Source organism: Bos javanicus, chromosome 2, assembly GCF_032452875.1.
Source record: "Bos javanicus breed banteng chromosome 2, ARS-OSU_banteng_1.0, whole genome shotgun sequence".
NCBI lineage: Eukaryota > Metazoa > Chordata > Mammalia > Artiodactyla > Bovidae > Bos > Bos javanicus.
Window position 1 is genome coordinate 22,038,623 of NC_083869.1, and position 16,124 is coordinate 22,054,746.

General features: G+C 39.6%; 1 protein-coding gene across 4 annotated transcripts in view; it reads left to right on the top strand.

The window, feature by feature from the left end:
• Nucleotides 1-16,124, top strand: part of CHN1 (chimerin 1) — a 200,560-nt gene that overhangs the window by 137,753 nt on the left and 46,683 nt on the right. For 3 of the 4 annotated variants that reach the window (XM_061434899.1, XM_061434907.1, XM_061434926.1), the window contains one exon: nt 15,265-15,342. In XM_061434899.1, coding sequence (XP_061290883.1) covers nt 15,265-15,342 — 78 coding nt within the window. Of the gene's footprint in view, nt 1-11,101; nt 11,123-15,264; nt 15,343-16,124 lie in introns of those variants that run through there. The other variant, XM_061434917.1, reaches the window with a different exon arrangement.

The following is a 16,124-nucleotide window of genomic DNA, read 5'->3' on the forward strand; positions in this document are numbered from 1 at the left end:
AGCCATTTACCTCACTGATCACTTCTTGCTGTGCACCATGGTGACAGAATCAGGCCTGCTGCTGGAAGGGAGTTTGTAAGGCACCCTCAGTCACCCACACCTGCTTTCCTGAAACTAGGTGGTGATTTCTGTTTCTAGGCAGGGACATGCTAAACTTAAAGATCACTGTGACACATCTTCCCAGAGCATCGATTTTACTCAGGAGTCATTAGTCAAAAACGTTTTTACATGGGTACATTTGGGGAACTTGGAGAGCCACCCGTGGATCCCTGCACACCCCTGTTCAAGGTTGGTTGCTATTGGCGACTTTTTGATGGAAAAGGTAATGACGCATTAGCTGAAGCTGGCAGGAGCGCCTTAAGTAGCATTTGATCTTACCAGCCTGAGATCTTCAGTTGCTCCTTAAATTATCTCCCATTAACCCATCCTTTGTGGAGGAGGGAAACGGCAAGGTAGATCCCTCTTAGTACATTAAAATATCCCTGAAAAATAGATGTTAAATCATCCTTTAATCTTTCCTTCTTCCTTTTCACAAGAAGTTGATTGTAGTCTGACTTCCTGTGTCTAATATTGTAATGTGCTGATCATTTGGGGGCCTGGTCTAGATGCCTCAAATCATTCATGAGATATCAAGGTTCATATGGAAGAATCTAATACAATTATATTTTATATATATATATATATCATACATTTACATATATATATATATGAAAGAATCTATCTCTTATGTGAAAAAGAACATCCAAGTTAGGGGCTGTTCTCTCTTAGTTTCATTAGGATCCTTTGAACTAACAGAAATTTCATGAGATGAAACACTATGGACACAATATGAAATGTTTATTTTAGAAAAATGCCCAGATGCAGGTTATTTTTACTTTTCAACATCATTATCTTAATGTAAAACCTGCCATGTGGTAGTGTCATTACAAAGAAAAGACAAATTAATATCTGGCAGTGAGGTGCATGATTAACACGTCTATGAATTATTCTCATACTTCTCAGGGAAATTATTTATGAAAGTTAAATCTGTTACCTTCAGGCCACTATTGCCATTTTTAAATATTAAAAATAGGCTTTCAGAAATATGTTCAATTTGAACTTCATGAATACACTTTATCCCATGAGCCCACATTTGTCTTTATTGAGGCTTAAAGTGAATATTAAAATAAATTACAATTGTAATATTCTAATCAAACTATACATATTGGGCTTCCCTGGCAGCTCAAATGGTAAAAGAATCTGCCTGCAACACAGGAGACCTGGGTTCGATCCCTGGGTTGGGAAGATCCCCAGAGAAGGGAATGGCTTCACCATTAATAAATTACATTTGGAATACTCTAATCAAACTGGGCATATAGGAAATACGCTTTTATAACTCAAGTTTTAAAAAATCAGTAGCACATTTTTTTTTAATAACCAAATCACATATACTTCATCTTAATCAGTTGAAATCAGTAGAGGGATGAGAAAACTGATAATATAATGCCTAGTTTTTATTCTGATTCATTGGCTTGCTTCTGTTAAATTGGTGATTGTGAAATGTTCACTGAGCTGCAATAACATGAAATAACCCCTTATGGCAGTTTAAAATCTGAAAATACTCCTGATGTCTATCTGAGTCTGCTTTTTAGCTTTTTAATTGTACTTTCCTTATGTATATTACCACCAAAAGCTCTCTGAAAAAAAGTGGAAACAGCCATGATCCCAGAGTTTTGCACTGTATTTAAAGTCTCTAATTGTTGTCAGTTCAGTTCAGTTCAGTCGCTCAGTCATGTCCAACTCTTTGCGACCCCATGAACTGCAGCACGCCAGGCCTCCCTATCCATCGCCAACTCCCAGAGTCCACCCAAACCCATGTCCATTGTGTCGATGATGCCATACAACCATCTCATCTTCTGTCATCCCCTTCTCCTCCTGCCCTCAATGCCAGCATCAGGGTCTTTTCCAGTGAGTCAACTCTTCACATGAGGTGGCCAAAGTATTGGAGTTTCAGCTTTAGCATCAGTCCTTCCAGTGAACACGCAGGACTGATCTCCTTTAGGATGGACTGGTTGGATCTCCTTGCTGTCCAAGGGACTCTCAAGAATCTTCTCCAACACCACAGTTCAAAGGTATCAATTCTTCGGCGCTCAGCTTTCTTTATAGTCCAACTCTCACTCACATCCATACATGACTACTGGAAAAATCATAGCTTTGACTAGACGGACCTTTGTGGATAAAGTAATGTCTCTGCTTTTGACTAAATATGATATCTAGGTTGGTCATAACTTTCCTTCCAAGGAGTAAGCATCTTTTAATTTCATGGCTGCAGTCACCGTCTGCAGTGATTTTGGAGCCCAAAAAATAAAGTCTGACACTGTTTCCACTGTTTCCCCATCTATTTGCCATGAACTGATGGGACCAGATGCCATGATCTTCGTTTTCTGAATGTTGAGCTTTAAGTCAACTTTTTCCACTCTCCTCTTTCACTTTCTTCAAGAGGCTCTTTAGTTTTTCTTCACTTTCTGCCACAAGGTGGTGTCATCTGCACATCTGAGGTTATTGATATTTCTCCTGAAAATCTTGATTCCAGCTTGTGCTTCATCCAGTCCAGCATTTCTCATGATGTACTCTGCGTATAAGTTAAATAAGCAGGGTGACACAGTCCTTTTCCTATTTGGAACCAGTCCATTGTTCCATGTCCAGTTCTAACTGTTGCTTCCTGACCTGCATACAGGTTTCTCAAGAGGAAGGTCAGGTGGTCTGGTATTCCCTTCTCCTTCAGAATTTTCCACAGTTTATTATGATCCACACAGTCAAAGGCTTTGGCATAGTCAGTAAAGCAGAAATAGATGTTTTTCTGGAACTCTCTTGCTTTTTTGATGATCCAGCGGATGTTGGCAATTTGATCTCTGGTTCCTCTGCCTTTTCTTTCTTTTTTTTTCTCCTCTGCCTTTTCTAAAACCAGCTTGAACATCTGGAAGTTCCCAGTTCATGTATTGCTGAAGCCTGGCTTGGAGAATTTTGAGCATTACTTTACTAGCGTGTGAGATGAGTGCAATTGTGCGGTAGTTTGTTGTTAGAGCTTCTCTCATTTCATCTCCTCTATTGTTACAGAACAATAAAAGTGTTTCTTTAAGCTGTGCAAGTAATAGATATAAAAAATTTGGGTAAAACAAAAACCAAAATGTTAATGACAGATTTCCCTAATTAGCCCTCAGGTTCATTTAGGGGGAAAATTGGGAATGAGTTCCTATGGAGGCTATTTTCAACTTTTCATTTGGAAGAACCAAGAAAAATGTTATGATCCCCATACAACTATCGTTGCCAATGGCTGAATACTGGAGACTGTTAGACTAGAATATTTTACTCTTATTATGTAATTTTATATATAATTACATGTGTATATTAACTTGTTACATGATTCCACACCAGGAAATATCTGCCATTTATTTTATCTTCCCAAAGCACCTGTTATATAAAATTGTTTATCAATACACCAGGGCTACAATCTAGTGTCCATTAAGAACTTGTAAATGAAAAAAATAAGACTGTTCTATGAAAGAAATTTAAGATCACCACCTAAGGTATTTGAACAGAACTATGCAGAGTCATCATAAAGACACACCTGGAAAAAGACTCACAGAGCTAGAAGCTGCTTATGCCAATCTCAGTATTGACCTAAAATGAAGGTACCTCTCAATAAATGGGTACTGAGCATTCTAGTTCCCTGGCAGGGCCATCCTATTTATAGAAGATTCAAAGGATATCTGTGCATTCTGTATTCAGTTCATCTAACCCACTTCACTTGTCTGATTCTATTCTCTGCTTCCTAATGATTTTTTTTTTTTCCAGTGTAGGTATGCTACCCAAAAGAGAGCATGTTGGTCACCCACTTTATGATCATTATATCTCATATAAACTACACAACCATCGTTCTGCTTTTACCTTCAGTTTCATGAGCTTGGCATTATGTCAGTCTGCTCTTGAGAAATAGATGTGACCTCCTTGCTGACAGATTTTAAGTTTCTGAGCCTGCAGAACTAAACCATACAAAAGCCTGTAGTACATTAGGCAGAGCTACCTTGAAGGGATGCGCTCATAGCCAGCTGGCCTTTCCCCAGTTGGACAGTCACATTTTTACATCCTTGTGTGCTGAATGAGTGTGAACCTTCCTTCTTCCTTTTGAATTTCTTTTTAAAATATGGAGAAGACCACAGAGTTCATTTAGTAGATCTGGGAGTTAGGAAAAAGTTCAGGGACTTGGCTGGTATCAGTCAGAACCAGGCTTGGTAACCAGGCTGTGTGCCATTCCACCCGCTCCTCTTGGCCTGGTGTGCAAAACACTTCCTCACACTGTCGCCTGGAGAAGTTGATCATATCTGTTGTTTCTTGCAAGGATAAGGAATGCAAGGCTGTGCTTTTTTGTTTGCATTGTGTTTTTAAATGTCTTATGTTCTGTAATTGCTTCATGTAAGTCAAAGAACATGTTAGAGTATACAGAGTTTGGTAGTGTGAATGTTAATATAGTGTAGTTTAAATTTATTATACAGTGAAATGAATGCATTGCTGTGCCTTATTGTTATCTATTTAGAGAGAGGTTACATTAATGCTAGAGCCCTGTGTAGTGAGGACTCAGTTAGAAATTACAATGTGACTCATGCCAGGAGCATAAAAATTTAGAGCCCTGGTCAGATTTAAAAGTTTCCTGTGCAACATAAAAAGTTACTTATTCCAATATAACTTCAGGAATTTATAGACTTCTGTGTAGAAATCTCTAATGTTTGACTTAAAATGTATTTGAAAATTTTGAAGAGGTGATGAATCTGGTAGATGCTATAAATTTAAATATAAGCAGTACTAAATTGGCTAGTGATCTGAGGGATACTAGCATATAAATCATCCAGAAACTTATTCAAACGATAGCCTTTCCAAATTGCATGTTAACTATAGGTAATATGAGGGGCAGGAGAGTTTAAAGGAAAGACAGAATCTGAAGTCGCTTAGACCTGAGTTCAGCTCCTATTCTCACCACTTACTAGTTAGGTGACTTTAATCTGAGTTTCTGTTTCTTTATCTATAAAATGAAACCTGCCCTGTTGTTTTAACAACTAAGCTACTTTGTTGTTGTTCAGTCACTAAGTCATGTTCAGCTCTTTGCAACCCTGTGTCCTGCAGCCTGGCTCCTGTGCTCTCCTCTATCTTCCTGAGTTTGCTCAAGTTCATGTCCATTAAGTCAGACATCTAACCATGTTGCTATCTAGCCATCTCATCCTCTGCCATCCTCTTCTCCTTTTGCCTTCAGTCTTTCCTGCTATCAGGGTCTTTTCCAGTGTGTTACCGTTTCACTTCAGGTAGCCGACGTATTGGAACTTTAGTGACAGTCCTTACGATGGTATTCAAGGTTGATTTCCTTTAGGATTGACTGGTTGGATCTCCTTGCAGTCCATGGGACTCTCAAGAGTCTTCTCCAGCATCACAATTTGAAAGCATCAGTTCTTCAGCGCTCAGCTTTCTTTATGGGCCGACTCTCACATCTGTACACGACTACTGGAAAAATCATAGCTTTGACTAGATGGACCTTTGTCGGCCAGGTGATGTCTCTGCTTTTTAGTACATTATGTTTATCATAGTTTTCCTTCCAAGGAGCTAGCATCTTTTAATTTCACAGCTGCAGTTACTGTCCACGGTGATTGTGGAGCCCAAGAAAATAAAGCCTGTCACTGTTTCCACTTTTCCCCCTTCTGTTTGCCATGAAGTAATGAGATTGGATGACATGATCTTAGTTTTTATTGAATGTTGAGTTTCATGCCAGCCTTTTCACTCTTCTTTCACTCTCATCAAGACGCTCCTTAGCTTCTCTTCACTTTCTGCCATTAGAATGGTATCACCTGCATATCTGAAGTTGTTGATATTTCTCCCAGCAATCTTGATTCCAGCTTGTGATTCATCCAGCCCAGCATTTCACATGATGTACTCTGCATAGAAATTAAATCAGCGGGGTGACAATATACAGCCTTGACATACTCCTTTCCCAGTTTTGAACCAGTCCATTGTCCTATGTCTGGCTCTAACTATTGCTTCTTGACCTCCATACAGGTTTCTCAAGAGACAGGTAAGGTGGTTTGGTATTCCTGTCTCTTTAAGAATTTTCCACAATTTGTTGTGATCCACACAGTCAAAGACTTTAGTGTAGTCAGTGATGTAGAAATAGATGTTTTTTGGAACTCCCTTGCATTCTCCATGATCCAGTGAATGTTGGCAATTTAATCTCTGGTTCCCTGCCTTTTCTGAACCCAGCTTGTACATCTGAAAGTTCTCAGTTCATGTACTGCTAAAGCCTAGCTTGAAGGGCTGTGAGCATAGTCTTACAGGCTTGTGAAATGAGCACAGTTATATCGTGGTTTGAACACCCTTTGGCATTGCCTTTCTTTGGGATCAGAATGAAAACTGACCTTTTCCAGTCCTGTGGCCATTGCTGAGTTTTCCAAATTTGCTGGCACATTGAGTGCAGCACTTTAACAGCATCATCTTTTAGGATTTGAAATAGCTCAACTGGAATTCCATCACCTCCACTAGCTTTGTTCGTAGTGATGCTTCCTAAGGTACACTTTACTCTGCACTTTAGGATGTGAGGCTCTAGGTGAATGACTACACCGTCGTGGTTCTCCAGGTCATTAAGACCTTTCTTGCATAGTTCTTCTGTGTATTCTTGCCACCTCTTTTTAATTTCTTCTGCTTCTGTTTGGTCCTTACCGTTTCTGTCCTTTATCATGCTCATCCTTGCATAAAATGTTCCTTTGATACCTCCAAGTTTCTTGAAGTGATCTAGAGTCTTTTCTATTCTTTTTTTTCCCTCTATGTCTTTGCATTATTCCTTTAAGAAGGTCTTCTTATCTCTCCTTGCTATTTTCTGGAACTCTGCATTCAGTTAAGTATATCTTTTCCTTTTCTCCTTTGCCTTTTGCTTCTCTTCTTTCCCCAGCTAATTGTTAGCCTCCTCAGACAACTGCTTTGCCTTCTTGCATTTCTTTGGGATGGTTTTGGTCATGCCTTCTGTATAGTGTTACAAACCTCCATCCATAGTTCTTTGGTACTCTGTCCAGATCTAATCACTTGAATCTATTTGTCACCTCCACTCTATAATCATAAGGGATTTGATTTAGGTCATACCTGAATGGCCTAGTGGTTTTCCCTGCTTTGTTCAATTTGAGCTTGAATTTTGCAATAAAGAGCTCATGATATGAGCCATAGTCAACTCTAGGTCTTGATTTTACTGACTGTATGGAGCTTTTCCATCTGCAAAGAATATAATCAATCTAATTTCATTATTGATCATCTAGTGATGTTCATTTGGAGAATCATCTCTTGGGTTGTGAGAAAAGGGAGTTTGCTGTAACCAGCATGTTTTCTTGATAAATCTGTTAGCCTTTGCTCTGCTTCATTTTGTACTCCTCTCCAAATTTGCTTTTTATTCCAGGTATCTCTTGACTTCCTACTTTTGCATTCCAATCCCCTATTATGAAAAGAACATCTTTTGGATGTTAGTTCTAGAAGGTGTTGTTGTTCTGTCACGAAGTTATGTCCAACTCTTTGTGACCCCCTGGACTGCAGCACACCAGGCTCCCTGTCTTTCATTCTCTCCCAGAGTTTACTCAAACTCATGTCCATTGAGTTGGTGATGCCATCCAACCATCTCATCCTCTGTCGCCCCCTTCTTCTCCTGCCCTCAATCTTTCCCAGCATCAGGGTCTTTTCTAATAAGTCAGTTCTTCGCATCAGGTGGCCAGAGTTTTGGAGCTTCAACACCAGTACTTGTAAGGAGTATTGTGGGTTGAATTCCTTTAGGATTAAGTGGTTTGAGTGGTCTTTATAAAACTGGTTAACCGTACCTTCTTCGGCATTAGTGGTTGCAGAATAGACTTGGGTTACTCTGATGCTGAATGACTTGCCTGGGAAGGGAACTGAGGTCATTCTGTCATTTGTGACACTGCACTCAAGTACTGCTTTTCAGACTCTGGTTGCCTACGAAGGCTACTGTATTTCTTCCAAGGGATTCTTGCCCACAGTAGTAGATATAATGGTCATCTGAATTAAATTCTCTCATTCCTGTACATTTTAGTTCACTGATTCCCAATATGTCAGTGTTCATCGATGTTCATTTTTGCCGTCTCCTGCTTGACCATGTCCAATTTATCTTGATTCATGAACCTCACAGGACTTGAGCGTTTCCACTTTGACCCAGCCACTTCATTCTTTCTGGAGCTATTTCTCTGCTCTTACCATTGGACACTTTCTGACTTGGAGTCATATCTTTCAGCATCATATCTTTTTTTTTTTTTGCCTTTTCATACTGTTCATAGGGTTCTCATGGCAAGAATACTGAAGTGGGTTGCCATTTCCTTCTCTGGTGGACCATGTTTTGTCAGAACTCTTCACTGTGACCCATCTGTCTTGGGTGGCGCTGCATGGCATGGCTTGTGGCTTCATTGAGTTATGCAAGCCCCTTCACCACGACAAGGCTGTGATCCATGAAGGGGAACTAAACTACATCATACCTGTAAAGCATTTACTAGTACAGTGCCATGTAGTTGTCAGTTAATAAATGTAAGCTGACATATAATTGTTAAGTACCTTGAATATATTCCACTCTTGGCTCTAATGGAGAGAAACGAGGTTACAAATGATAATTTAGGGGACACAAGTATGAATAATCAGTATATCTAGAGTGAGCTGAATTTGCTTGGATCTACAGATTTTGATTGTGGAAGAGCTGTTGTTTATAACTCAGTTTCAACATTTTGTAGAAATTGCAGAATTTGCTAAACTTGAATTAGTGTTTTAGATCACCCAGTAGTAAGCAAATCCAGCTACTCTACACGTCCATGAGCCTTAGGGCCATGCCAGCTAGAACAATCTTTTATGGTACTTATTGGATGGAATGTTGATTTAGCTTAGTTAACTGGAGCATTGAGGTCATGAGTCTGTGATGTCATCATGATGTTACAAAGGAGGTAACTGTTTGCATGAGGTCTTTGTAGTTTTCTAGAAGACATTCTTACTGTTAGTATTTCCTGACATTCGGTAACTGGAGATTTATTCTTTTGGCTTAAGTCTTGGTCCCATACTAAAATCAGATACTCATGGAAAAGGAAGTGTAATCAGTCATCTGCACCTTAATGTAAGCAGGATTTGAGGCAGGAAGGAGGAAAGGACAGGGGTTACTCAGTTTGAGCCCAGGGGTTCAGATTACCAGTACATGGTAAGTTTAAAAACTGCAGAACGGTGATGCCTATGAAAAGACCCTGATGCTGGGCAAGATTGAAGGCAGAAGGTAAAGGGGATGACAGAGGATGATGGTTGGATGGCATCACCAATTTGATAGACATGAGTTTGAGTAAACTCCATGAGTTGGTGATGGACAGGAAAGCCTGGAATGCTGCAGTCCATGGGGTTGCAAAGAGTCACATACAACTGAGCGACTGAACTGAACTATGATGTGTGCCTAAACCATGTGGCTACAGTTTGACCTGAAACTCACGTTGCTTAGGACAGTGGCCTTGGGCCTTTAATGTGTATCACTGTCACAGGTTAGACTAACTCTGAACTTGGACAACTGGGGTCTTGGAAGGAAAAGAGGTGAAACTTCTATTTGTTAATTACTTTCTGTGCTAGGAATAATGAAAAATGCTTATTATCTCATTTAATTCTTAGTCATTCTATAATGTAAGTACTTTTAATCCACTTAAATCAGTAGCTTGAGCAAAGACTCACCACAGCCAGTAGATGAAGGGGTTAAGGTCAGCACTTCTCTCTGACCCAAGAGCCCATGTTCCTGTTTTGCTAGGCTTGGTGAAAATGAGAGGCTAACTCAGCACAAATCCAGTATTGTTACTAGACAACAGCAGAGTGGGGTCAGTGGTAGAAATTTCTTTATTTGAAAAACAGCAAATGCATTCCTTTCCAAGGTCACCTATTTCCCCCTTACAACACTGCCAGCCCGCACTTTCCCAGTCCTCTTCTCTGAACTGCAGAGGGTATGGACAAAGGCAGACACAGAGGAGTTGTGGGATCTGCTCCTTTCCCATCTCTCTCTCCAGCCTAGTCACCCTTATCTGAGCAGAATACAGAAATGATATCTGTGTTAAGGATGGACAGAGTCAGGTCCAAGACAGGCCAAAGGTTCCCAGTCAAAATACAAAGCAAAATACTGCTGGTGTTTCCAGCAAAAATGACCCGTGAGCATTTCTTCGCCTATAAAACACCCATTATGCAACATGTCTCGGGCTCTATAACCAAGAACTGGGACAAAGATATGAAGCATAACACATTGTTCCTGACATCTTAACAAATGCTGAGAATCTTCTTTCCTTTTAGCTCCATCCCATCCTGCTCCTTCAGCTAACACACATTATATGCCTTTTGAAAGATAGGATTAGAACTAGCATTGGGGGAATTTGATAGAGACCATAATATAAAGAGAAGAGCAGGAGTTTCAGGCATGCTTGTATGTATGAACCAAAGGCAGATTAATCTAACTCCTTATACAGAATGGGTTCCCTTGTGGCTCAGCTGGTAAAGAATCTGCCTACAATGCGGGAGACCTGGGTTCAATTCCTGGGTTGGGAAGATCCCCTGGAGAAGGGAAAGGCTACCCACTTCAGTATTCTGACCTGGAGAATTCCATGGACTCTACAGTCCATGGGGTCACAAAGAGTTGGACACAACTGAGTGACTTTCACTTATACAGAAACCTGTCTTATATTACACAGTGTACATACTCTGCAGCTAATATTTGGCACAGCAGCCCTGTATCATTTATTGAATGCTTGTATGGATGTGAGAGTTGGACTATAAAGAAAGCTGAGCGCAGAAGAATTGATGCTTTTGAACTGTGGTGTTGGAGAAGACTCTTGAGAGTCCCTTGGACTGCAAGGAGATCCAACCAGTCCATCCTAAAGGAGATCAGTCCTGGGTGTTCATTGGAAGGACTGATGTTGAAGCTGAAACTCCAGTACTTAGCCACCTGATGTGAAGAGTTGACTCATTTGAAAAGACCCTGATGCTGGGAGAGATTGGGGGCAGGAGGAGAAGGGGACGACAGAGGATGAGATGGCTGGATGGCATCACCGATTCGATGGACGTGAGTTTGGGTGAACTCTGGGAGTTGATGATGAACAGGGAGGCCTGGTGTGCTGCGGTTCATGGGGTTGCAAAGAATCGGACACGACTGAGCAACTGAACTGAACTGAACTCTCTGTAGTCTTTTCTTCTTTATGTATTATCCCCAAACTGTCCAGTATCCTATAAGATAAATATTACTAGCCATGAACATGAAAGTGTTTGTCGTTCAGTTATGTCCAGCTCTTTGAAATTCCATGGACTGTAGCCTGCCAGGCTCTTCTATCCTTGGAATTCTCCAGGTAAGAATACTGGAGTGAGTAGCCATTCCCTTCTCCAGGATTATTATCCATGGTATGTAATAACCAAGGCAACAAATAAATCTCCCAAGGTCAGGATTCAAACTTCAGTGTCTCTGATTTTAAATCACATTTTTTATTGTAATACACTGCCCCCCAGTAAAAAATAGCTGCCTTCATTTGATTTTTATTCATTGAATCTTTATTTGTACCAGCTACTGTGCTAGATTCAGGATTTAAACTGAGATGTGTAAGACCTAGTTCTATATAAACAGCTACATAGGCAACTGTGATATGAGGCAGAAGGTGATACGTCTCGTAATTAATGAACAAGTGAAGGACTCTGAGGTTCACAGGTGGGTAACGTCACAGCTAATACTTCAAATGGTCAAAGGTGTCCTGAAGGAGGGGATATCTGAATGGAGCCTGAGGGCTGCATTTCCTACTGCATGTACTGTGGGCTACACTTGAGATCTAGATCTTAGTGATGATTACTTTTTCTTACCATTCGGTGTTCCTCATTGTTTGCTATGTCTTACAATCTATTGCTACTCTTCAGAACTGAAAAGAGAAAATAACTAGAGAAACACCTTGAATACCAGAGAGAAAAAAACAACTATTCTCAGACTCCATGGTTTCCTTTCATTTTCTCATTTGAGTGGATATAGCATAGTGTTTGGAGAAGGCAATGGCACCCTACTCCAGTACTCTTGCCTGGAAAATCCCACGGACGGAGGAGCCTGGTGGGCTGCAGTCCATGGGGTCACTAAGAGTCGGACACTGAGCAACTTCACTTTCACTTTTCACTTTCATGCATTGGAGAAGGAAATGGCAACCCACTCCAGTGTTCTTGCCTGGAGAATCCCAGGGATGGGGGAGTCTGGTGGACTGCCGTCTATGGGGTCGCACAGAGTCGGACACAACTGAAGTGACTTAGGAGCAGCAGCAGCAGCATAGTGTTTAAAAGCCTAACTCCTATCCATCACTTAACCTAATAGCTGTACAATTTGGGGAAGTTAACTTCTATAGGCCTCAGTTCTTCCCGCTATAAAATGAGGGTAATATATGCCTCATAGATAGTTCTTCTGTGGAATTAATGGGATTCTGTATATATGAAAGTGTTTAGCTGGGTGCTTAGAGCCTAAGTACCTAATAATGATAGTCGTAATTAATAGATGCTCTATCCATCTAAGTAGATAGATATGGCCAGAAAACATAAGGAAGAGTGGTAGACATTTGTCTGGAATGTCAGAACATTGATACTGGTTCTGAATGCAGGAGTTAGCAATTCTGACTTCAGAGCTCCTCAAAATTAATGCAGAAATGCAGTTGCAGTTACGGAAGGTGTGATAGTGACAAGACCTCCAGCCAGTTGAGAGGAGCTAAGAAGTTTTTCATCTGGAACCCTTGTTTTTTGTATTCTTAGTGCCCTGGATAGTTGCCCAAGTTGTTATTATTCCAGTATTTCTTTCATAAGTAGAACACTTACTCAGGACAGACAGTGACTGCAGAGTCTTAGTAGACCTTACCTCTCAGTGACAGAAATATTCAGTTTTACTCAGCCATGAATTTTCTGGAGAACTCTACTATGAATATTTTTATACTGTGGTTGAATTTTAGTTACTACTGCTGAAGGACTGGGATGATCTATAATAAAGTATTTCCTGATCAGAAATACTCAGGAAAAAAAGTTTCTTGGGTTACATGAGGTAACTGTTGTCTCTAAATTAGTAATTTAAACATTCATTGTTAAATAATGTGGAGAAAAAAATTACTGTCAAATTTGCCTTTAGAGTCTGTGTTTTTCAGGCCCACTGAGAAAAACATAAACTTGCTATAGGTTGTGTGTAACTAAAGAATTGGCTGGCCTTTCTATTCTTAGTCATCACATGACAAACTAGGTCTAAGCTAAAGAGCAATGTAGGTTAGGCAAGGAAGTTCTTTCCATTGTATTTCTACTTGGAAAAAAACTTTTTGTCTCCTATTAATCAGGTAAGGGTATAAATTTGTGGAAATGAAACATCTGTAGATCTAAATGTTAATGTTTGCCTTTTTATTTACTTAGAAGTGTTTTTTAAAAAAGAAATCATTTTAAAAGACTCAAAACCTATAGACTCAAAAAATATTGGGGTATGTTTATAAATCATTCATTCAGTATTATCAATATCTGCCATGGTTTAAGGACCACTTCATGCCCTAATTAAATTAGAATCTGCAGGAGCCCCATAGTCCTTACAGACTATGAAATCTGAAATAAATTTTTTGCACTTATCTAAGCAGATGGACTGAATTCATTTGAATATAGCATTTTTGATTCTTTAAATACAATGTAACTTTAGAATCAGAATGGGTTAAACTTAATTACTATAGCATGATGAAACAGATGGGAGGTGTTGAGGGACCCAATATGAGAAAACCTAAGTTTACAGCCCCTTGGTTTTAAAGAAATGAACTGTGTAGGTATTGCTCTTAAATGGAGCTGGGTTTGAGGCTCTTGCCCAGCACTTGCCTCTCTGTATCAGGAAACGGACAGCTCAGGGTCCAACACTACATGTGGGGCCTGTGTACATGAGGGACTGCTCCCAACCAGCTTGCACCGTGGCCTGGCCTGGAGCTCTTTGAATGAAGAATGTTGAGATTAAGATTTAAAATAATGGTTGGACCTATTTAAAATTACAGATGCGCAATAAAACTACTCACGGTAGACAGATTGAACTGACTGTTCCAGGCTGTCAGTGCAGACAAGGGTGTGCTCCTAGCTCTTCATGAAAATAGTATGATACCTAGTTAAACTCCTTTTGTTTTTCATCAAAATGCTTTTCAGCTTTTGCTCATGTTTAATAAAATTGGGTTTTAGTTAACTAACTGTAGTCCATATGCACAAAGGCAAATTATAGATCAGCTTTTCATAATTTACCTGGCAGGTGGTACCTTCTTTTTAAAACCTAGTGCCGTGTGTGTTAATTTTCCTTTGCTTTTAATAGGTTAAAAAAAAATCCATTTTGTAATGATGCATGACTCATTCAGTGCTCATTGTCTTCCCACTGATTTTTTTTTTTTTTTTTTTGCCTTGAGCCAGCAAGAAAAATCTTACATGAGAGGAGGGAGATACAGAATTGAGGAATACAGTACTTAAATACTGTTGCTTGATTCTCATTGGTTCTCTCCTTTCTTACGGTGACCAGTCTAATCAGCCTTCCTTGCCAAGTCCCTCCCCTCCCCCACCCTCTGCCAGGGGCTTCCCAGGGTGTCAGTTGCTTGAAACTGACTGCAGGCAGGATGTAGGCATCTCTCCTTCAGAATGGACATTAATACATTGACTAGAAAAGAAAGCTTTTAGAAATGTATCATTTGTCAAATTGCATGGCTCTTTAAAAAGGAAAGAGAAATGCTGAATGTTTTGTATGTTGGCATCGACTCTTTATTTCTGTTCAGACTTTTAAGTTTTCAGAAGCTTAAATATAGAGCCCTTTAAAAAAAAAAAAGGAAGAAAGAAGAATTTTTCTGGCTAGTGGACCTCTTTTTAAGAAGTGCTTCATCACCCTCCTCCACCTCTCCGTGCTGTTTCTCTGCAGCTCTCTGTAGGGTAGGGCTCTGTGCTGGCTGGAAGAATGCTCATTTGTTAGCTGAATAGAGTTCATCGACAGACATAGATCAATATAGGTTTGCTTTATTTCCTGTGAATTCCAAAATGCCATCCAAAGAGTCTTGGTCGGGTAGGAAAACTAATAGAGCTACAGTTCACAAATCAAAACAAGAGGGCCGTCAACAAGATTTATTGATAGCAGCCTTGGGAATGAAACTGGGTTCTCAAAAGTCGTCTGTGACAATCTGGCAACCTCTGAAACTCTTTGCTTATTCGCAGTTGACATCACTTGTTAGAAGAGCAACTCTGAAAGAAAACGAACAAATTCCAAAATATGAAAAGGTCCACAATTTCAAGGTAAGAATATTTATTTTTAACCTTTTCTTATAAGAAAGGAAATGCACATTACTTGAAATATACAATATTAAAAGTATGTCTTTTTAAAAGTAGGATGACTGGACTAAACTGTTCTTGCTATTCAGGGAATGAAGATGTTTTAAGCATGATTTTTTTTTTTTTAAGGAATAGCTGAGTAAAGCTGATAGAATCCAACCCCATTTTCTCTAGTGCTGATTTAGTATTCTGTTTGATCAGTGTATACTCAATGGTAAAAGTCTTGACTGATATTTAAAAGGTCTCAACTAATAATGATCTTGGCATTATTATTTGTGATGCAAATATGTCTAACCACCTTTGTGGGATGTTTTGTGAGAGGATTAGACCTTATCTCCTTTCGTTTCTGGTAAAAAAGCTTTGGCTCTAAGAAGCATGTGCTGTTGCATCTGGATTGAGCAGATGGTGTCCATTTCCCATAGTTTCTGTCTTTTCTCCTCTGCTAATGAATTGACCATGATGAAAGGAGGATGGCTACCATGGGACTCTTATGCTACTGACACTTAGCAGCTTCTCTTCACTTTTTTTGAGTATTTTCTTTCACCTTGTGTATGTGTATATATGTATAGTTTTTAATTATTATGTTACTGTGTTTTACCAACTGTACTTTAATCATTTTTCATCAAAATGTGTGTGTAGATTCAAAGTATGTGTAGACCTTGCCTGCATTTATAGCATGATACAAGACCTTGAAGTTCAGTCCTTTGCAACCTAATTCAGAGAACATATGTGAGATTGTATGTGGG